Consider the following 22,810-nt stretch of genomic DNA (forward strand, 5'->3'; position numbering starts at 1 on the left):
TCAGTTATTTACGTGAACGAAATATCAACCAGTCAGGCAAAAGCTGGAAATATCTTCATCTGGCAGACTTAAAATATTAATGCATTTTAGAGTGTACTTATTTTTCGTAACCGTCAGTTGTTGCTGCTGCAAGGTCTGGAAAAAAAAAATAAATTCTGGAAATTGGTTCCTTTTAGCTCCAAAATGACTGAAAAACTGCTTAAAAGCTCCCTAATGTTAGCAAATTACGTGGAAATCCAGGACCTCAGAAACTACCTGTTACTGGGATTTTCTAATAAACAGTTGTAGTTACTGAATTTAACCAGTCCACGGAGATTCCTTACTGGACATAGACACTTTGGGGAGGAATGAAACAATTGGTTTTGTTCTTAAAGACTCCCTGGAAGTTGTCGTAGTGAGGTGCATCTCAGAAATTGGCTCGAAGGTCTGTTGCATGTAAAACAATAAAACTGAATCATCGAATCACAGAATGGTTAGGGTTGGAAGGGACCTTCAAAGGCCACCCAGGATATTATTTGCACCCATCCCTCTGCAAAGGCAAGGCCGTACGTTTTTAGGAGAGCCGTTAATGCAGCAAGACTCCCACCTGAAAGAACCAAGGCATTTGCTTTTGTCGGGAAATCTTTTTGAATTCTGACAGCATAGCAAGAAAATAATTTTCCTAAATTCGCCGTTATTAGCAGCGAATCCTGAAGTCAAGATAGCAGCGACTTGGGATGTAGCCCCATAGAGCTGTGGGAAGAGCGGTGTCTCTCCCTAGGTTAGCGTGAGCTCCTCGTTATCATTCAGTCGAGGGCACCGGGGAAGAGCGGAGGTGGACAAGACAATCTTAGAAGCTGTTTTCCAACGCCGGCTCTTACAACTCCATTTTCTTCTAGTGGGTTACCGGTTGACAAACGGGAAGAGACATCTCTCGTTCCAGAGATCAATCGCACAACAAATTAAAACGCTCCCTGAAGGCACTGTTGCTCCCTCTCCTCTCGATACACGGAAAGTCAAAGACAGCCACCACTGATTTCGGAGCAACCTACGGACCCTGTCACTGGTGCTCAGATTGAAGGCTGTCCCTTTGGGTAATAAACGTCTTGGGCCAGTCTGTGCTCATCGATGGGGCAGGGAAACCAGCAAAAAGCCAAACTGTTTGCTTTACGAAAGCTTTTTATATGCATAACATCCTCAGAGAGCTGTTTAGTTATACCAAAATGAGATTAAAGGTTCTTCCACGTCTTGTTGTTCTGTTGGCAAACGCAGGAGCCACCATTTCACCCCAGTAAATAGCCCTGCGCATCCTTTGAACCGCGAAGCACGGCTGTTAGAGCTTGCGAGCACCCCCAGGAAAAATCCAGATGTTGCTCTGAAGTGAAATTTGTATCTGCGCACTCCTGGAATTAGATCATTCCAGCGTAAGGCCCTTCTGATGCCGCCTGTCTCTCTGCACCAGTCAGAAAGGAAATAGCGTGGCTGTTTAGACTCGGACCAGCGCATCCTAAATGGTGTTGCCGAAGGTGAATCCCATCCCAAACGCCAAGAAAACTTGGAAAAGCGATCCCTCTACATTTCCTTCTTTGCAAACCAGCCTGAGAGCGTCCCTGAATCCCACTGCCATTCTGCGTTAAATCTCAGCAGCGAGCTGCTACCCGGCGCTGCCTTGGTGGGCTCTGTGAAAACCCAAATTCTGCTGTAAACCCCGCTTTTGCCCGTGTTTTGTAGGGAACTGGGTGGGAGGACGCGGTGCCAGCAGATGGCAGTGCCTGTTAGCAGAGTTTCCGCTCGTGTCAGCTCCCGACATCGACATGTTTTTATTTCCATCGAGTCAAACACAATGCCATTTCTCGCAACGCAGTGGTGTGGCTTGAGGGGGGCAAACAATTACAGCTGCAAAACGAATTTTTAACGGTCTTAGTCCTGCGGTTACTTCCCTTTCTTTAGCGTGTCTGTCTTTGAATTTTTCCAGTCTAGCTTCCAGAAGAAGTTGTTGTCTGTCCTAGATTTACGGAATCAGGTTTTCTGATCTGCAGGAAGTTCCACCAGGTCAATTTTTTTTCCTGTTCTAAAACAAGAATGCAAATAATAAGTTGCAAAATGTCCATACAATACAATAAAAATGTCATTCCAATGCTGACGTATTTCATTAGCGATAGTGTAACTTTAAAAAAAAAATTAAAAAAAAAAAGGAAAGTCATTCAAAGCAAAACATGGAAAAAATAAAAACAGCTTTCAGATTCCAGCAACACTGACACATTCCTGTGCAGTGCTTTGGTTTTGACAAGTTCTCTTTTTCCTGACCAGAAAATTTTCTGTGAAAGCATTTCTGTGGGCTGTAGAGGGGATGGTCCTGGAACAGAGAATTAGGGAGGACAGGGGGGCAGGATTAGGGGAAGAGGGCACCAAAGCCTGGGGGTAACCTGTAGTCACCAGGCAGATCCATGCATGCGCCTGGCCTGACATTTGCTTTTCAGGAGAGGAAATATTTTACTAAGCCAGGGAGACAGTGTGGAGAAAAAAAAAATGAAGGAAAAAAAAAAAATAAATCCAAATTCCTTGGTCCAGCCTGGAAGAGTTTCTGGAATGCCAATGAATATCTCCACGTGCTCCCTGTGAAATGTGCAGCTTCTGCATTTCTTTCCCTGCATTTTTTTTTTTAGGACCTGCTTTCTGTTCGTGTGATTTTAAAAGAAGACCGTCATTCCTTAAAAAAAAAAAAAAAAAAAAAATTAAAATAAATATGAAAGCCCAGGGAGAAGCCGGGCTGGGGGAGGAGAAGCAAACACGGGAAGGGGCACGGGGGGCAAACCCAGGTGGGGAAGGGGAGCGGGGAGCCCCCCGCGTGTGCGGAAGGTACCGGTACGGCTCCCCCCGCCCCAGCCCCCCCCCCGCCAGCCCTTCCTGCGCGCAGCAGCCGCGGAAACCCCTCCCCTCGCTGCCGCTCGCTCGGAGCTGAGGATGCTCCCCAGCACACGCACCCCTCGCCTCTCCCTCCCCGCTGCCCCGGCCCTTCGAGAAGCTTTACAGCAGCGAAATTCATCTGCGTGGGAGGGAGCAGGGAAAGGCAAGGGGTTTGCCAGGGAAAAGTAGGGCTGCAGCGGTGGAGGGTGAGGGCTTGGAGCACCCCGTCTCCACCGGGGATACCTAGGGACAGGGGCGTGTGCGTTGAAATCTCCAGTGCCATATAAATGGTTTTCACTAACAGGCAGAGGGAAGAAGGAAGGGGACAGCCCAGGGATCAGAAGACGACCCCACCTCTCTGGTGATGGCATGGATCGGACGCTTCTCCAGCAGCTGCTTTCCCTGCCTCTCGGTCCCGTCGCCCTCCGGCACCCCCGAAGCACCGAGGCACAAGACTGATGCAGAGCCGCCCGTAGCAAGTAAGTTACCTGATTTTGTTTGGTTTTCCAGCTTTTTTTTTTTTCTCTGACTTACGGAGGATCAGGAGCCTGGAAGGCAAGAGGACAAGAGGTATCAGGTCCAGGTTTCCATGCCCAACCCTGCCAGGGTGACAGCGAGAGACGTGCTGTTGTCTAACTCGCCAGCTGCTAGGGAACTCTTTGGGAAGCTGGGGATTAAATGTCGATCTTGGGAAAAAGCACTGTCAGATCTAGTGAAAGTGTTGTGCAGGAAAGAAAAAAAAAACCCAACATTAAAAATGATGAACGGCTCAGATACCAGATTAGTGGAGATCCCTGAAATACAGTGAGCGAGGGGAGACTGATCAGTACGCAGCTCTGAAATGCCTGGAGTGACTCCCTAATCCACACCTAGAGTCCAAGATTAAATTATTTTGTAATTAAGATACTCACTAGCCAGCTTGGGGTTTAAAAAGCCCTTGCAGTGTAGTCTCCAGGCGATGGAGCGGCATGTTCCGCCCTCGGAGAGAACAGGCGGTTTAATGCGTCGGGAATCCCTAGGGGTGTTTATGGCTTGGGGAGGTAAAAACACGACTCATTTTTTTTTACCAACGTCCTCCTGCATCGGTCAAAAAAGCGCCCAGAGTCCTCCTCTAGGTGTTGCCACATGCCGGTTGGGAGTGACACGGTAACTTTTCTACAGCGTGTCTTTCGTTTGGTTTTGACCTGAGAGCTTCAGGAACCAACTGAGAATTGGCAGAAGCTGTCCCTTGTCCCAGAAAGCTTACGGTCTGACTTCCAGGGATTTTGTAATCGAGCAGATCCTTCCTCCTTCTCCCTTTTAAGTAGACAACCACCTTGGATTTGTAGCTTGGAGGGAAGCAAAACTGCCTTATCCGGCTAGTTCTCTGATGGATCCAAGTGAACGGCATCTTCTGTAGTATGTGGGAAGTGTGTCTGGCAGTGTTTGTGTGGAGGGAATTATTTCACTTCTGGGGTTCAGTTCTTTCCCCCACTGTTCCTACTCGGAGATAAAGGATCAGGATCATTTCTGGTTCCCTGGAGAAAACATTCTCCATCTCTGGAAGGTTCCAGCCCCGATTATTTACAGCCTCTGAAAAAGGCAAACGAGAGTTTTGGAGTCACGTTCTGAGACAAATCTCCAGACTCTTTTATATAAGAATCACCCACTTTCTACTCAGTTTGAGGTCAGGAGAGCCCCTTCGACATTTGGGGTGAGCACCGTCGCTTAGCAGGCAGTTTGGGAGTAGGTAGGTCACTTTGTGACTCATCCTCCATTGAATGTCTCGGGGCAGAGAGAGCCTGCGTTTGATCCCTTCATCTTTGAACTTCTCGGATGCTAGTTACTGGAGAAGTGTGAAGTGGTATTAACATCCTGAGATTTGACTTGATTTTATTAAGCCAGCTGCAGGATTGCATAGTTATTCTCCGTTGCTATAATGGTGAAATGTCTAAACAACGGAGAGCAGGAACGTTGTTGCTCTTGGGGCAGGGTTTTTTTCTTAGAACTGAGGTTCTTCTTTCCCCATGTATTCAGCGTGTGCCGTGTGTAAGCAGCTAGTGGGTGTCTTATCAGGACAAAAGTGCCTCTTTTTCTTTGTTCAGTTGGGTTGGTTGAAGGAGAACGGTCAAATTCTCAATGACGCCATAAGGTCCCTCTAAAAATAGTCTGGGGTAAAAGGACGGAGGCAGGGAGGCTGCCGAGTGCCTCAGGCAGAGTCGTTTCCTTGGAGGTGGAAGGATCAAATCGGTTTATTTTCAGGCCCCATTTGTTGGTAAAGAAAATACCATTTGACTATTCAAAATGAAGAAAAACACCTCGGAGCATAATATTGCGATTGCATCCTTTGCGTACGGCCTTTTCATGCTCAACTTCGTTAATTAAGTGAAGTACAAGGCAATTGGCTGAAAGCTCCATGGATTGTATCCTCCCATCCACCCGATGCTTTTGTCCGTGGGGTATTGAGCAGTAGACGCCCCTTATATTGTGGAAACTCCATATTCTCCGGCCCTTGTTCTATAACAAATTGCTACAGCCTGTGCACTGGGGTCATTATGATGCCTCATAAGACATTTTCTAGTTTTCATAACTTTTTCTGGGGGGAAAAACAACAACAACAAAAAAATCTGGCTAGGTTATTCCTGCTGATAGTTCAGGCAGTTCAAGGAGTACTTCCTCGTCCACAGATCTTTGTAAGTAAATACAATTTTAAAGCACGTGATACCTGCGCTGAACACTGCAAAACATTTGGATACCCTGGGACCTTGCGGGGGGGGGGTGTCACATTGCTGCCTCACAGCTGACAATGAGAGGGCTCAGGGATCTCAGAACTGCGATTATCCAGCCTTGCTGGGAGAGAAGGATAGACTGAGAGGTAATTAGCAGATAAAAGCACAGCGCAGATGTCCATAAGCTCTGTCTTTGTGTCCTATTAGCTTCCTACCCAGAGAGATTTTCTTACAAGGTGTTTTCTTGAACAGCTTCTTGCTTCGGTGTTTCTGAGCCTGATGAACTGCAGGCTGACAGGCACCGTCATCGTCCCAGCTCCGTAACAAGCACAGAGTCATCCTGGTTCCTCAGGAGCTGCCTGGTTCATCACCAGTCACCCATTTTTGTCTACGGGTGGGTGGGTGTCTCCTCTAGCCCCGGAGGAACTCCGGTGTGAAATCACGCCTGTCGGCGTCTCAGAACAGCAGCGCCGTGACTTAATGAAACCTCAGAGAGGAAACGAGAGGCATCTTCCTACTCCCCGTGCCGAGACGATGCTTTGAAAAGCAATTATTTGGATGAGGGAGCTTTCAACCACATGTTTATTAGTGAAGTGCCACCGATCTCCCTTCTTGTGCTGTTTCCCAAAATGTTTTGCCCTGGTTTTGAGTAGCGTAACTCAAGGAGATGATGTGCCCAGAGGCATCTGGGGACAGTGACCTAGGCTCTGTTTCGTGTGGTACGGGCCAAGAGGCAGCCGAAGAACCAGGTCAAGTTTTTCAGGAAGGATTTTTTTAGTATTGATTGTTTGTTGAGTAGTACAGGACTCTTTGGGAGAAGAGATGACAGAATTAAGTGGAATTTGGGGAAGGGAGAGGGTTTACTAAAGAACAGTCGCTCATTTATTCTCATAATGCAAGAAAACACGGGCATTAGGTTTAAAATAAAAAGAAATTTTTTTTTTTTTTACACAAACGTGATGACAAATTCACGTCTTCAGACTCCTCCTGCCTGCCAGGTTAGACTTCTCCAGAAGCAAATCCTACCCCTAGTGAAACGTGCACTTACGTAAGCGAGACTAGCAGCTATTTAAATTGAAAAAGTCACCGTGGTCAGCGGGGGAAAGTGCCTCTTGCAGCCTTTGCTTGCTTTACCTCCTGCGACGTCTTCGGCGAATTTCTGTCTTGAAGACTCGGAGCTATCAGGAGGTACGCCAGCTCTGTCAGGCCGGGCTTGTAGACGGCTCTGCCTCCTGAAGATACTTAGCTAAGCCCAGCTCAGCTCTTCTTCAGCAAATCCAAGAGCCTAAATGTCACCGCCTGCCCCCGCGTCCGTCGTCTGGGCGAAAGCTGAGCAGCAGCAGCGAGTCTGATAAAAAGCCTCTTTGCAAGGTTGGTAATGCGCTGACTCACGTCTCTTTTCGCAGTAGCCTGTCCAAAAGGAAAGCAGCTTTGGATAAAAGGGACATTTTTATTATCCTGGCCTGAGTTAACCATAGATGGTAAATGCCAAGGAAGCAGGACAGCGCATGTGGCTATAAGAGGCAATTTCACTTCCCGGATCTCTTTGCTGGAGGGAGAGGTGATTTACAAACTGAAGCCTAAATCTCTAATCTATTGCTCAGAATTAGAGAAAAAAATTGAGAAATAGAGAAAAAAAAATCAGTTGGAACAGAAAGCTGGCTAGTCTTCAGACATCCAAACCCGTGCTCACACTGCTAAGCAATGTTATTCCTTTTAAAGGCCGTAATGCAAAGATTCATCTGCTTAATTATTTCCAATAACCACCTACTGAGGTTATGCTTAGACTACGACGGGCGAGTTTAAGATGAAATATTAGGAGAAATTGTAATGCCCCTGAAGCTGTCGGTAAAGTTCATCGAGAGCGGGAATTTTTCTGCTTTAATGGACCACTTGTAAGGTGTTCCCGAAGGTTTCCGGAGAGATTTCACTTGACCTATTGTTAAAGTTCAGTAGCATGAGGAGAGTGGTGTTGCCAGTCCCTTGAGGGTTTTCGATGAAGCAGGTTTGCCTATGCTTTCATTAATGGGCCGTCCCTCTAGGCTGCTTCACCAGCCTGATATTTCGAGGGATTTAGGCTTTTTTGATTCTATTCTCTTCTATTTAATAGGTTTCAAAAGCCTTTTGGTCTCTTTGGAATGAATCTAAAATACGAAACCTTACGCTAGAGATTAACGTCTGGAAATTGATCTCAGCCTAAGCGAAGCTCAGCTGTTAGACCAAAATTATCATTTTAAATTGAAAACATGCAACGCTTGCCTGTTTTGACAATTCGACGCATCAATTGCTCAAAAGCTTTTTAGTCCAAACGGAGTAATTTTAGCTTAATCAAACAATGCAAACAAATGTCAGAGGAAATATTGGTGAGAAGGAAGCGAAGGGGTGCTGCTCTGTACCCCATTCTCTTTAAGTCAGTGGATGGGGTGCTTCTTTCTCTGCTGAACAGGGGGGAAAAAGTGTGTGATTGTTCTGACCTGCACTCGGCGCAGGCTTTCGCGTGTGCGTGTAATTTGACAGCATCTCGCAGACGCTTTGCCCGCGTGTGAATAGACAGGTGCCAGAAGGCAGCGGAGAGATTTGGAATTTGCAACAAGTGGTAGAAAACGGCTGGAGGTGTATTTAAACACACCATGAGCCAGCTCCCAGGAGCCCTGCTTTCAGAAGTGAAAGAAACAGAGCTAGGGATTAATATTCTGCCAAAATCCTTCATGTTGCGGTGTGAGGAAGGGATCCCACGTCCAGGACCGTATGTGGTGGGGGTAGCAAACCTGATTCTCCCTAATGAGATCTAATGATGCTACCGTCCCAGCATCGTTAATCCCTATGATTTTCCCCTTCCTGATGGCTCAGCCCTGGCCCGAACCCTTCAAACCAGATCTGCCAGCACGAAGCAGTGCTGGGACCGCGCTGGGGACAGATGGTCGGGCTCCCTGGTGAACGGAGCCAGCGGGTACAGTTCCAGCGAGAGGCTCTGGCTGCTTCGTTGGAGTAATGATTGATGGTGACTTATACAAGGGCTAAGAGTAATTCTTGCCGCTAACCAGACTTGGCTACAAGCAGAAGTGGAAATTTGTTGCTTCGTTTATTCATCCTGCCTCTGCTTCCTTCCCGCCCACCCTTTGTGCTTTTTAATATCGAGAAGATGAAACTACTTGGCTCAAATCTTAAAATGGTCCTTCCCCAGATACTCTTAGTTGTACCTCCACACCTTTCCTCGTTCGCAGATGCATAAGAAGATTAAAGAGAGAGGGAGCAGTAATAGATTCAGTCAGGTTTTAATAGGATTTGCCCAGGACAATGCAGAGAATTGACCGCCATGGAGAATATTGCTGCTCTGCCTTTGAGATCCCTACGGCTCCGTCGGTAGTCTTGCACGGAGATTTTGTCTGTGCCCTTCATTCAGAGGCAAGACTCTCATTTTTCAATAAAACATGTGTGTTTTGTTTTGTTTTTTTTTTTAAGGAGTATCTAATCATCTTGGTAAACAGGATGTCATGTTATAACCTGGAAAAATCATTGCAGCCATCACTTTGTATTATTTTTTTCTTTTGTATCTTGTTAAGCATCGTCTTGCGTTTCGACAGTGAGCTTTTTAATAGCTGTCTGTTACATTTTTTAAAGTGTTTGCTGGTTTTGCTTAACGTCAGATGAAGTAAAGGGGTGCGTTCTGAGATATCTGATTAACAGTAGGTCTGAATTCATCACGCCTTCAGCCCAAGAGGCTAAATTAAAAGACTTTTTCCACATTTGAAGCCCAGGCTCCCAGGATAATTTGTAGAAGGGGGTGGGGTAGTTCCAGAACGTGATTCAGCACACCTGAAATCTGAATTATGCCTGGAGGTTCTTTTCTCTGCTGACGGGAAGGGAAACCTTCATGCGTAGTTTAGACTTAGGTAGACAGTGATGCTCAAGGTTTTCTATTAATTTCTAAGGTTTCTCTTGGTATGCACCCAAAACCTGAGGCATCAAAAAACTCCAGTCCCTCTGGAAAATACACATTGATACTTTGCTCCTAGCTGTGATCTCAAGCAAGTTTTGAGTGTAAAAAAAAATATCTGAGGACCAAAAGAAAAAAAAAAAGAAAAAACACCCCAAAACAACCGTAACAGGATTTACCCATTTCATGACTCCCAGACCGTGCTCATCACCGTATTTTCTGAGGTTCCAGCAGTGCATTAAGCAAAGCGACTGGCAGCTGGTTCATGCTTGAAGAGACTGTGTGTTATGAATGCAGTTCAACGCAGCGTTATAATTAGCAAGTGGCTCTTGTGAGGCTGAAGCCTTTCAAAGTATTTCCCAAAACAGTAGGAGGAGGAAAGACGTGGCCCTAGCGAAAAGCTTTCCTGATGTAGGATCAGCCCATAGCCAGCCCTGTACCAGCACGGGCCAACGTTTGTCAGTGTAGCGTTAATATTTGCAATATTTGTTGTCCTGGTCTATCGCGATGGTTGAGACAGTAAAATGAAATGGCGTTTGTCTCAGCTCTTTTCCTCCGTCCTTAAACTTCGCTTCTTTGTTCTCCTGCAGCCCAGCCATGGCCAGAGATTCTAGGATCTTCATGAACCAGGACATGGACATCGGAGTTACGTCCAGGGAGCTGAAGAAGATTCCCAAACAGGCTCGGGATGATGTCCCCATTGCCACTGACCGAACCCGCCTCATATCAGCAGAAGGTAAGAAGCCACGGCAGCGTTACATGGAGAAAAGTGGCAAGTGCAACGTGCACCATGGAAACGTCCAAGAAACCTACCGATACCTTAGTGACCTCTTCACTACACTGGTGGACCTCAAGTGGCGGTTTAATCTTCTTGTCTTCACTATGGTCTATACCATCACTTGGTTGTTTTTTGGGTTCATATGGTGGCTCATTGCCTACATCCGGGGTGACCTGGACCACCTTGAAGATGAGAACTGGATCCCCTGTGTTGAAAATCTCAGTGGATTTGTTTCTGCATTTCTGTTTTCTATCGAGACTGAGACAACAATTGGGTATGGCTATAGGGTCATAACGGAGAAGTGCCCAGAGGGCATCGTACTGCTCCTGATCCAGGCTATTCTGGGCTCCATTGTCAACGCGTTCATGGTGGGATGCATGTTTGTCAAGATCAGCCAACCAAAGAAGAGGGCTGAAACCCTCATGTTTTCTAACAACGCCGTGATTTCCATGAGGGACGAGAAGCTCTGTCTCATGTTCCGGGTTGGAGACCTCCGCAATTCCCACATTGTCGAGGCTTCCATTAGAGCCAAACTGATTAAGTCCAAACAGACCAAAGAAGGAGAGTTCATCCCCTTGAACCAAACAGACATCAACGTGGGATTTGACACCGGAGATGACAGATTGTTCCTGGTGTCACCTCTTATCATCTCGCATGAAATCAATGAGAAAAGCCCCTTCTGGGAGATGTCCCGCACCCAGCTGGAGAAGGAAGAGTTTGAAATTGTGGTCATCCTGGAAGGAATGGTGGAAGCAACAGGTAAGGACTTGTCAAAAATCAGTCACAATTTTGAGGGGGGAAGGGGAAAAATGGAGTGCAGTTTGGCATTAAGATTTTACTCTCAGTGTCACCTGGACTGAGAACATGTTGATGTTTGTCCTCCTCTAGGGACTGATTGAGGTGGGATATTGTGGTCTGAGGTAGCTAGCAATCAAAAGACAGGTTCTTTAGCTCACGTTGTAGTGTTTCACGCTCTTTTTTGTAAGTTCAGGATTTAGACAAAGGGCTTAGACGACGAGCTGTCCGTGATTGATCCATTGGAAAAAAGGAATGGACTGAAGGAATTTGTGAGGTCACTTGTGGTCCTGTTCTCTGTGATCGAAATTCATGGTGCAAATCTTTTTCCATTTCTACTCTGTATTAAAAAATGGCCGGAACTGAGCTATTTTAGGTATCGCTGTGGCGTTGTTTTTCAATGGAGGCAATGAGGGAAGTGCCCAGGTATTACTATATCCCATAAAACAGCATATACTGAGGTATGCTCAGCCGATTCCCAGTTTCCTCCTACGGGTGTATTTGTGGCCGGCGATGGGAGAAGCCTACAGCCGTATATAATAAATCAGGAAAAGTTGCGTGCCTCGGCTTTCCGTAGGGTGGAAAAGGGAGGTGGCAATGCGCCTCTCAAGCATTGAGGGGATGGACAGCCACAAAGGCCTCCAGGCTCCTTTCCGCAGGTGGGAGGCAAGTCCCTCTAAGTGTGTTGAAGCACCCCGAGATGCTGTCCCAGTCAGGGGTTGGCAGCTTGCCTTGGTCGAACCAGGGTCTTTACGGGGAACTGGGGCTACCAGCAGCCCTGAGGAGAGAATTGCTACCTAGAGATGTGGAACCGTAGAAAGAGTCAGAGATGCAAAAAAAATAGCTGACTTTTGCAAGCAGAACTAGCGGGAGGTTATGTCTAGGTTGCACTGGCCTTACGTTGGAATACTGTCTGGTGCGCGTGGAATTCATCTTGCATTGCTAGACAAATATTGCAGAGACGTGGCATGGGAAGGCGTGGGTGGGAAAGACTATCAAAGGCAAAGATTCGTAACGGAAGCTTATTTTGTAGCCTAAACACTTCCTAGACACTAGAACCTCCTAATCTGAGCAGGGAATGCCGTTCCTTATTTGTGCAAAGCCTCTTTCCTCATCCCACTATCAAATTCTGTTTGAACAGCTACTGCACCGCCTGCCTCTTACGAAAGATCCGTGTGAGAGGAAGTCATTACCAATAACAACCTCCAAATTAAAAGCATGGCGTAGGAATAATATTGCTTTACAAATGGGCTTCTCTCCCGGAGGGATTGTCCTGGCCAGTGTGTAATGATGTTAAGGAGCATACATCTGTGGAAATGAATTATTCCAGCCTTAGAAGACAGGCTGTGAAATTCCAAAACTGGAGCTAGAAGAGCCGGTCTGCATTGAACTTAGAGCAGAGTGGGCCTCAGATGATGCCGTTACGGCTTTCTGAATGACGTACGGCACCTGGGGAGGTATGATGTTTTGTCGCAGTGAGGGCGGCTTGCAGAAGCACAGCGTTTTTCTGCTTTGTCCTCACACTTTGTAATATCGATAAAGCAGTCTGGGGAATATTAAGCCCTACCTCCATACCTTAAGACTTGCTCCGAGCAAATTCTTTAGGTTCTTTCCTTCCTATCATATTGTTCAAGCCTCATCTGCTTTTGGGAATGGTGTGATTTACTTGCAGTGCGCCTTCTATTAAATCCTGACACTTACAACCCGGTCAGGTTCATTTGTTCCCTTAGTAACCCCTGTGAAAAATTAGGAACTGCCACCGCCGTGTTCAGAAGTCCAAACTGGGCAGCAGATACAGCTCGTGGTGCACAGCGAGTCCTGCCTGCCATCTCAGATGTGCCTCAGCTCTGCCGTTGTTGTCAGGTGGAAAAATAAATGGAAACGTGTTCCCTCTTTACACTCAGCAGCAAATCATACTGTGAACGCATCCTGCGCTGGTGGGGCAAAGACAGCTCTATTTTTTTCATCAAGTATTTTGAGAGCAGGTCAAAATGGCCATCGTCAATGTACAACAGACAAAATAAATTTAAGCATGATGACTTGACTGAAAATGTGAATATTTTTCACTGAAAATTTGGGACGGCAATTTTATAACTATTTCCAACAGCTTTAACTGGTCATACACACATTACAAACGTAATATATTGTCTCCGCTCAAACACGTCACTCTTCTTACTGACATTTAAGTTTCATTCTGATCCAGCAGAAGACAAAGACGGGAAAGAGTTTCAAATGAAAAGTGTAGAATAAATTCTGAAGAGTTGAACCACTTCAAGTCATTGGGTTTTTTACAAAACGAAGCATTGTGCTTTAAAACAATGTTTTTGTTTTCCAGTAGACTTGAATTTCCTAAACACTTCAAGTTGGGGTTTTTTTTTTCACAAAATGAAATGTTGTGTTTTCAACTCATGTTTTTGTTTTCAAATTGAATTTTTAAAAGGATAAATAGCAACACACTGAAGAATAGCAACACAGAAGAAACATAGCAGCCAGCCTAAAATGCAATGTTTTTATCTTGCTGAAAAAGAAAATACATGTTGTATTATTCTAGTGAGAGCTCTCACTAGCCTACGAAGCCAGCTGCGGCAGAGAGCCCACTGACGGGGATTCCCAGTTGGTATCCCAGTATGGTTGAGGCACTGTGACTCCAGGAGAGGTTAAAAAACACCAAAGGGAAACTTAAGTTTCTGGGCAAATCTTTCACTGCCTTTCTGCTTCCCAGAGTGGCAACAAAAAAAAAAATTAAAAATCAGAGCCATCCTGTTGACAGAACAGGTCTAGGGTGGTGTTGGCCAAAACTCTTGGCATAGGGATAGCGGTGCTTGGTACCTTACTGGTCCTCACTGGATTTCATTACCTCTTTTTCCCCACCACAATTAAATAAGGCAGTATTAAAGAGTCAGTCCAACTGGCTGACTAGTCCCATCACTAAATTAAGTTTTAATAAAGTCTTAGGAAAGGAGAGGCATATTTATTTTTGGCTTCGAGTCCCTGTGATGAAAAGGGGTTTAATGATTAAAAGTAATTTACCCCATCCTGTTCCCGTGAGAGCGCGGGCAAACAGCAGGGTTCTGCACCTCAATTTATCCACCTTTCCTGGCTGTAAATAGAGGATAAAAAAGAAATAATCACAACATCAGATAGCCTGAAATTACTCATTATTTTTATGGGAGAACAAAGGAAGGGTGAAATTACTAAATGGAGTTTTTGTGCGTTCATCATCCGCTTTGGGTTGTCTTGTTGTTTTGTTTGGCTTTTCGGATAGAAATAAGTTTTCTTTCCCGCAAGAGGGACCGTGCAGAACTGTTACAGAAACTGCTTATGTAATTACAGGGAAGAGAGAGACGTCTCAAGTCATTCTTGTCAGGAGCTGAATTGTCCTCCAGAGGTAGACGTCGGCAGGCGACTCATCTCAGGTGCCTCTGCAGCCACTATAAATACCTTTGTGAGGCGCCTAAAGCCACGCGGTGCCAGGCTGGAGCTCAGGTTCTGCCTGGTAGGGACGTGGCAATTGAACTCAAGATCTTTAAATTGTAAGGTTGTCTTTTTTTTTTTTTTTTTCCATTTCCAGTGCCTACGAGCTTTTGCATGCCTGGAGAGCATTCAGATAAATTAAAATCCTATTACTCTCCTCTGGCATAAAAATCAAAGTGAAACAAGCCCAGACATGTCCTCCTCTAAAGGAGACAAGCACAAATAATTGGAGGACTGTACTTCTACCTTCTAATATTCTGTTTCAAGTTGGAGGAATATTGACTTTTTGGAGGTTACGGTGTTCCTTGGTCTAATTAACGCAAAGGGACTAATAAATTTTGTACCCATCCAAATGCTGACGCTAATCTAAAGATGTGTATTGCTCAATTAGAGTGATAGAACTTGGAATTTTTATAACTTGCATCGGTCTGTCGCTGTAGCTGGGAGTCCATCGGTTCTTTCTCTGTACTCTTGGTGGAGCTCAGGGCGAGGAGCAGAATATCTATTCTGCAACTTTAGGGAAACCACGACGAGGGGAAAAGTCACCCTGCGCACAATAGCTTGTGAAAACAAGGGCAGAGAAAAGTGAAATCCCTTCCACCGGTATCCGTGCCTGATCTGCAGGGAGAGCCCAGCGAACATGGCAAACGTACAGTCGGCATCCGCGTGACATTTTGCCAGCAGATAATCACTGAGCTCTGTGGCATTTAAATGAGGAGAGTTAATTTTAGGCTGATGAAAAATGTTGTCTTGACAGCCCCAGGGGTTGGGATATCTCTGCCCGCTGAGAAAGTTCAGGCCGTGTAGCGGTACTGGAAGGTTCAACTCTACGGTTGATGGGGTCAGATGGAAGCCTGCGGCAGTTTCTTGGGTCGGCAGCTCATGCTTTGTGGTCCCCTTGCCCTCTCCAGTTAAACTGCTGGAAAGGGTACTGGCTGCAATGGTATGTTTAACGAAAATCCCCCAACACTTGGAGAGAGACTGCTGGTTCATCCCTGGATAAGCAAACAGCTGCAAAAACAGTTAGATTTGGCCTGTGATAATGAAGTTTGATTTTAACGGTTAACCTAAGGGTATACAGGACCTGGAAATCAGGAGCAATCGCCGCTTCTCCTAGCAGCCGCTGCTCCAGTTGCATAATCAGCGGCATCGCAGGCAGTGAAACGTTCCGAAATCTGCAACTCCCATCGAGTCCGCTGCAGAAAAACAGGCTCCGTACTGAGTGAGCCATCAAATCCCTGCTTTTTGTCAGCACGTACGAACGTTCCTTTGTCTTTGATAAAATGTAAGCTGCTTGATCCCAGCTGATTTTGATGACAGCAAAGTGCTGTATTGGTAGAGTTCCCTGACACCGAGTCTTTCCTCGGTGGCTCTCTCTGTTCTCAAAGGTAATGAAACACCTGGTTTAATGCACACAGCAATATATTTTGTGTCTTTTCATCTCCTGGAAACCAGAAACGAGCCGTTGAGGAAGGCATCTCCGGCTGCCTTAAACAGGAACATGCACAAACTCTGGTATTGATCCTGTGCTGTAGTGACTCCAGCCAACAGACAAAAAAAAATCCACTTCTTAGGATTCTGCTCTAATGAAATTATCGTTAAAGCTCTACGAAAGGTTTACTGCAGAACTTGAAACCAGGAGACAGTCCTCTGGTGTCCAGCTTTATCCAAAGCCTGGAACTGCTTCCAGCTTTATTGAAAATTTGGTGCATCTGCTTGTAACTTTGTACAAACTTTTTTTCTGGCTTCAATTAAAATTGAGTTTTGTTTGCGACTGAAAGCTAAGCTGCTGAATTAAGAGATGAAAAAACATGAAAGCTGAAGATTTCACGTACCATTTCACATTTCCCACAACTGACAGATCGTGCAAATTTATATTAAACATACTTTTTCATTTTGAAACCAGATTGTTTAGGAGAAAATCAGACTTCTAATGGCCTCACTATCTGGAAAATACGATACACTTGAAAAATAAAAATCTCTGTGACTTTGTTTTAAAATCAGTTTTGAAGCACATCTACTTTGACTGACCATGGGGAAATGAGGATATTCTCTTGGCACAAAGCTTGTTTAAATGAAATGCCCAAGTCACCAAATACCACTTTTCTATATCTGTACCAAATACCTGTGCCATTTAAACCCAAAATGTGTAGTTACATCTACCTCAAGCCTTTATCAGGGCCATTATATTTGCAAGGAATTCTGAGAGTTTGAAATCTCCCTTTTCGCGTTGAAACGTCCGTCTTCACGCAGCCACGGTAGGGTTGCGGAAGTAGAGCAGCAGCAGTGGCAAAGTCGGTGTGGTCCTCGATGGGTACGATTCCCTACATCCAAGGTGTCCTGTGGACTTGGATAATGAAGGCTTAGGAAATGAAACCGCTGATTTTTGCGGAGAGCCCACAGCCAGGGATGGAAGGTGTTCGCTGCATCCATGTGCTCTTAATAAAAGCAAGGTTTATTGTTTCCACACCTCTTCTGTCATCTTTTTTTTTTTTTTTTTTGCAGTTAGAGGCAATAATTAGCTAGGGACATTACAGATGCATTAATTAACCAGACTGGAGAGCACAGGGCGTCCTGCAAAGCAGTCACTTAATGGAATTTGAGACAGAGACAATGCTGTTGTTTACCGGGTAAGGTGGGAGTTGCCGAGCAGTGTGTCCCCACGCAATTAAAACGCCACTGCACATGTGCTAAGAAGGAAGATTTGAATGGGATTACGAAGCAATTACAAGCTGCCTCATTGTGCTGGCTCTGTGCACCCCTGGGGTTACAGAAAGCAGCTACTGCTGGAAGCTGGCGGTGTGCAGTACGTGAAAAGCTTTCTCATGTTCCTGCTTTAATTGAAGCCTTACAGCGGGAGATAACGATGATTGTAGCTCAGGTTCACTGTCAGGTACTCCCCCCGCCAAGGGAAGGAGCTATTTCAGGCCCTGATTACAAGGCAGGAGTTCCCTCAGGCCCCCAAATTTCGCAGGGACGCTCCATCTTGGCCTTGGGGCCTTCTGCGCCACGCCTTGATGCGGCTCTTGGGAGGCCAGGATGAGAATTGAGTCCATGGAGGGGACTCCGTGAGTGCTCTCCTGCTCGGCTTTGAAAGCACTCGGAGCTCGCAGGAGGCAAGTGAAGGCCTTCATGATTTCTGGGGCAAAACCTGAAGGAAAACGGGCTGGTTTGCCTCGAGGACTCAGGAGTCCAGGGCAGGTGATGCTGCACGTTTTAGCGTCACCACATAGTCAGGAGTGGTCTCCGTGCTCTTTTCAACTTGTAAAGCAAAAACGGATCATTTCCTGAAAAGACGCCATACCTCAACAGAGCTTTGGGCAATTTTCTTCTTCCATTATTGTATTTTTCATAGCAGCCTCTGCACTTCCCGGTTCCTCCCGGGCCAGGAAGCTCGAGCACGATGACTAACTCTGGATTTCTTGTTCCTGCCCAGCAGTAAATACTCCTGCAAATCTTCTTGGGCAGGGCGGGGGGGAATTGGCTTTTCAGTCTGTGATACAGAGCTGGAAATTTTGCAGTGCTTCATGTGTCACCGTCCCGCTTCTCCCCTTTCGAGAACCAAAAGCAGCTAATATAGTCCTGGCCTGATAGCTTTAATCCAAGGAAAGCAGTAAGAGACAAGTAAAGCATTCCAGAGAACTTGCTGTCTGGATGTCTCTTAATGGACTGTGGCAATTAGGAGAACAAAATATTCATCTTTTCACAAAGGTGCCTTTTTCTTTTTTTTTTTAAGGAAAAGAGTTTTCTGATTACGCAGAGATTTCAGTCTCTTAGGTGAGCTCACGTGGTGAGGATACATGCTATGCTCTCCCCTGAAGCATCTGACACTGATAATTTTTGCTCTGTGCGTTGCTTTAGATTTCTGTTTGTGTACTTTGGGCTGCAGGACTTGGAAGTACTGGCGAGGAGCTGGACCAAGTGTACATTTTGAATGTGGTCCAGTCAGGCCTCTCTGTCACCTTGCAAAAGAGAACAGTGGGAGGACTTTGTGAGGTCAGGTTTTCCAAATTTCACCAGAATTAATTAAAAAATCGTAACATCATTAGGACAAACAGAAGACAAGTATTTGGAAGAGAAATCAGCCTTGACATGGGCAGGTGATTCCAAGAGAATTTGTTCAGTTACGCCAATGCTGAATGCTAATCCCCGCTCTGCAAAGCTTCTCTCTAAACCTTCTCAAAGTAAATAAACTCTGATCCTTGGGGCTGAGAAGCAGCTTGACAAAAATCCATTTCATAGTGCCCGCTGTTCCTTCACTCCACAATCCATTAATGCACGGAATTAAACACGTTTATGAGCGTGACCGCGCGGCGGTGTGGGTTTTGGTTCTGCCAACCCACCACAGTGGGATTGAACCCTCCAGATGTATTTAAAAGCCAGCTTGCCAGATAAATCACTGGGAGTTGTGGCCCTCTCCACCTTTTGGGCTACACCAATTGGTGTCTTCACCCAAGTGCAGGAGGGAATTGCTGATGCTGCTGTAGATGAAGAGGGATGGGGGTCAGGCCCAGTGGGAGCGTAGGGCAGCGGTTCATTCTCCTTCGGGGCTGCGTGGGTCAGGTTTTGCCGTCCAGGGTTGGATGCCGTTCTAGCACGATTCACCAGAAGTGCTGTTAGTATCAGCCACGCGTGGAACAGCTCGACAGAACAATGTGAGGACAGAGAGAAGCTGCTTAGTGGTACCAGACTGCAAAACCACAAGCAGAAGGTTCAGGAGAACAGTCTGAATATGCGGCGGTGAATCCACCCCTTTCCCTTGGAGCGCTCAGCTTGTTCAGGATAGAGGCTTTTGTGAGGCTTATTAAGCGAAGATCTTTTCTGTGTTCCCAGAGCAATCAGGTATGGAGATAACATGAAAGTGCTTTCAAATGAACGAAACGGTTGGGTGAGCATGTAAGGAAGCTTTGCATTTAACATCCCTCTGTTTCTACCCAGGGATGACTTGCCAGGCTCGCAGCTCCTACATGGACACCGAGGTGCTGTGGGGACATCGCTTCACTCCCGTTCTCACCCTGGAGAAGGATTTTTATGAAGTTGACTACAACAGCTTCCATAGCACGTACGAGACCAACACTCCCGCGTGCTGTGCCAAAGAGCTGGCCGAGTCTCGCCGGGAAGGCCAGCTCCTCAGCCACCTCTCCAGTGCCACCCTCCTGAGCGGAGGCAGAGAAGCAGAGACAGCAAAAAGCGAAGAGGAAGAAGGAGAGGAAGAGGAGGACGAAGGCAGGGAGCCAGCGGGATTGAACGGAGCCAACGGGACAGCAGGAGAGGTGAAGGAAAATATGCCGGTATAACACACAAACTGGTGGACTGTAGATATCCACACACACTTACTGGGAGACTGTGGCTGGCGAGTCAGGAATTGACTGGGAGTCAGAGAGCCGAGATTTACGTCCGGATCTCTTCTGCCTGCTGCTTGATCCTGGCGAGTTGCTGCGCAGCACCGTGCCTCGGTTTCCCTCCCCTTTTACCCGTGCAGTGCAGTTCCGAGCTTTGCGCGCGTTTGCAAAGCATTTTGATCTCCGTGGACAAGGCTCACTAAATATGATCACTGTTCAAATTGAAAATCCCACCACTAGTTGTTTCAAAAGATGTTCATTGGAACTCTTCCCCCCGGAGAGGGTATTTGAAAAGTAAAAGTCCAGAATGTCCCATCTCAGTATGAAGAACGTGGTCACATACCTTAATTTGTGAGTCAATGTATTGTATCGTTACTGCTAAATTAAAAGAAGAGGAAAAAAAAAAACCTCTCTTGTATGTAGTGAAGTGTTTTGCCTTCATGAATTTTACAAATAGATTTTAGTATTTTCCTCCAGAATCACAGTCATTGTGATTTATTTCCTGCAAAATGTCTGATTTTAACAGCTTTCCCTGGAAACTTAGTGTGTTCATCCAATATTTTTGATTGTCTTCTCAAGCTGAAGTGCTATCTTTGTGTGCTCATTTCACAGAATCTCTGACACATTGCATAGGCTCCCCATGGTCAGAGAAAGTTCAGATTTTGCCCAAGTGAAGGGTTTTTTTTCTGGCCTGAATGTCCCAGTTGCAGTTCCAGATGATGGTTTAAAGCAAAGTAAGTAGCCATCTGGGAGTTTGAAATGTTCTGGAATTTCAGAGTCCCTGGAGTAAGTAGAATAACAGAGTAACAGAGAGTAACAGTTTGCAAAATTCTCTGCTCTTCTGTAAAGTACTGTTGTAGTTCAGCCCCGATCGGGACCAGACTACGCAGTCGCTCTCTCACTCCCCCCACCCTCCGAGAGAACAGGGAGAGATCATATAAGGAAAAACGGCTCGAGGTTTGAGATAAGGACGGGGAGAAATCCTTAAAGTTACCGTTACGGGCAAAACAGACTCGACTTGGGGAAAACTATTCATTTATTACTAAAAATAGCAGGAGAATGAGACAGAGAACAAGATAACCTCCCCCCACCACTCCCTCTTCCCAGGCTTAACATTATCTCTACCACCTTCCCCCTCCTCAAGCGGCACAGGGGGGAAGAGGGAATGGGGGTTACGGTCAGTCCATCACATGTTGTTTTACGCCACTGCTTCATGGTCGGGGGAAGAACTCCTCACATTCCTCCCCTGCTCCGTTGTGGGGTCCCACCCCTACGCCACAGTCCTTCGTGGAACTGCTCCAGTGTGGGTCATCTCTTCCACAGGTGCAGTCTCTCCAGAACATCTGTCCCAGTGGGCCCTCCACGGGCCACAGCCTCCTTCAGGCATCCACCTCCCCCGGTACGGGGTCCTTCACGGGCTCCAAGTGGATCTCTGCTCCTCCGTGGACCTCCATGGGCTGCAGGGGGACAACCTGCTCCACCATGGTCGTCATCACAGGCTGCAGGGGAATCTTGGCCAGGAGCCGCCATTGCTCCCCCTCCTTGTGCACTGCCCTTGGTGTCTGCAGCCGTTCCTCTCAGAAGAAAAATTCCTCACAACAGGCTGGCAGATGCCTCTCAGGATCCTTTTTACATCTTGTTCACTTCTCCTCTCCTCTCCACTCCTTGCAGCCAGGCTGGGCAAAGTTGGGCCCAGTCGGCCGCCTGGTGAGAGGCCAGAGGGTGAGGCCTGCAAGGCCCACAAGGCTCACACCTCCCCCTCTGCGCCTCTGCCCCCGCTCAGCTTCTTCACATCTTCTCTTCTCTCTTTTTCTTTCTGTTTTCCCCTTCTTAAATACGTTATCGCAGAGGCGTTATCACGGAACATTCTGCCACCAATTGGCTTGGTCTTGGCCAGCAGCGGGTCCGCCCTAGGCCCGGCCAAGTCCACTGAACAAAGGGGAAACAACTTCTAGAAGCTTCTTACAGAAGCCAACACCTTAGCCCCCCCCCACTAAACAAAACCAGAACAAGTACATATTTAAAATGAAGATTGAGATGCTGATGTTCTTATAGCTAATGGGAGACTGCTATTCCTGTGAAGCACCAAATGGAATTAACAATTTTAATCTTTACAAAGAGGTAAGCGTAGAACCATGCTTCCCCAAAGAGGACTAGTCTGCGAGACGCAAAAATTTCCACAAATTTGAACAACACAGAAAAAAAATGGCCTTGGTGGGGAAAATCTCTTCCCTCACCCCTCAAAATTTGGTGGAAAAAAATAAAATAGCTGCAGAATTACTTTGTTATGAAAATGGAATGAAGAATATGTTATGTGCAAGAGTTATTTTCCATATGGGAAGGACTGTATGTATAGCTGTGAAATAAATATACATTGTAGTAGGGATGGACTGAGCTGCACACTAGGGAACTTAAAATGTGGATTTGCCTCTTGATATTAATGCAAAGACAAGATAAACTGGAAATAGAAAGCAATGGTCTTACTGACATGTAAACGAAGAGGAGGGTGCTATCTATAGGGGTCAGAGATGCTATTTACTTAGAGAATTAATGTTATAACATAGATAAAAGAGAAATTTGTATTTCTTTCTGAGGGGAGTGGAAAAACAAACACGACATGACTCAGTTGCACTTAATACCACGGTAAGAGCCAAGAGTCAGCTTGGCCTCCGGGATGTCGGAATTACCATTCTGATACGCAGGGAGTTTCGAAGTGAAGTAACTTCATTTGAAATGCTTGTCAGTTCTAGAAAGCATCTTGCAGACTTGGAGAGGGAAATGTTTTTTGTTTTAAAAAGGTCTCATTTTAGTTTTTCTGCTCAGCTTCCTCTTTTTCCATACCAAGCCTCAGCGGAACAGAGGGAAGAAAACAGGGAGGAAAAATAGGAGA

General features: G+C 46.1%; 1 protein-coding gene across 1 annotated transcript; it reads left to right on the forward strand.

Moving 5' to 3' along the window:
• Positions 1 to 2,971: 2,971 nt before the first annotated feature.
• KCNJ5 (potassium inwardly rectifying channel subfamily J member 5) lies at positions 2,972 to 20,399 on the forward strand. The gene is made up of 3 exons (XM_010124378.2): positions 2,972 to 3,365; positions 10,122 to 11,068; positions 19,517 to 20,399. Exons 2-3 carry the CDS (start codon positions 10,129 to 10,131, stop codon positions 19,873 to 19,875), a joined length of 1,299 nt encoding a protein of 432 aa, XP_010122680.2. The 5' UTR covers positions 2,972 to 3,365; positions 10,122 to 10,128; the 3' UTR covers positions 19,876 to 20,399.
• The last annotated feature ends 2,411 nt before the right edge of the window (positions 20,400 to 22,810 follow it).

Source organism: Chlamydotis macqueenii, chromosome 24, assembly GCF_036417535.1.
Source record: "Chlamydotis macqueenii isolate bChlMac1 chromosome 24, bChlMac1.mat, whole genome shotgun sequence".
NCBI lineage: Eukaryota > Metazoa > Chordata > Aves > Otidiformes > Otididae > Chlamydotis > Chlamydotis macqueenii.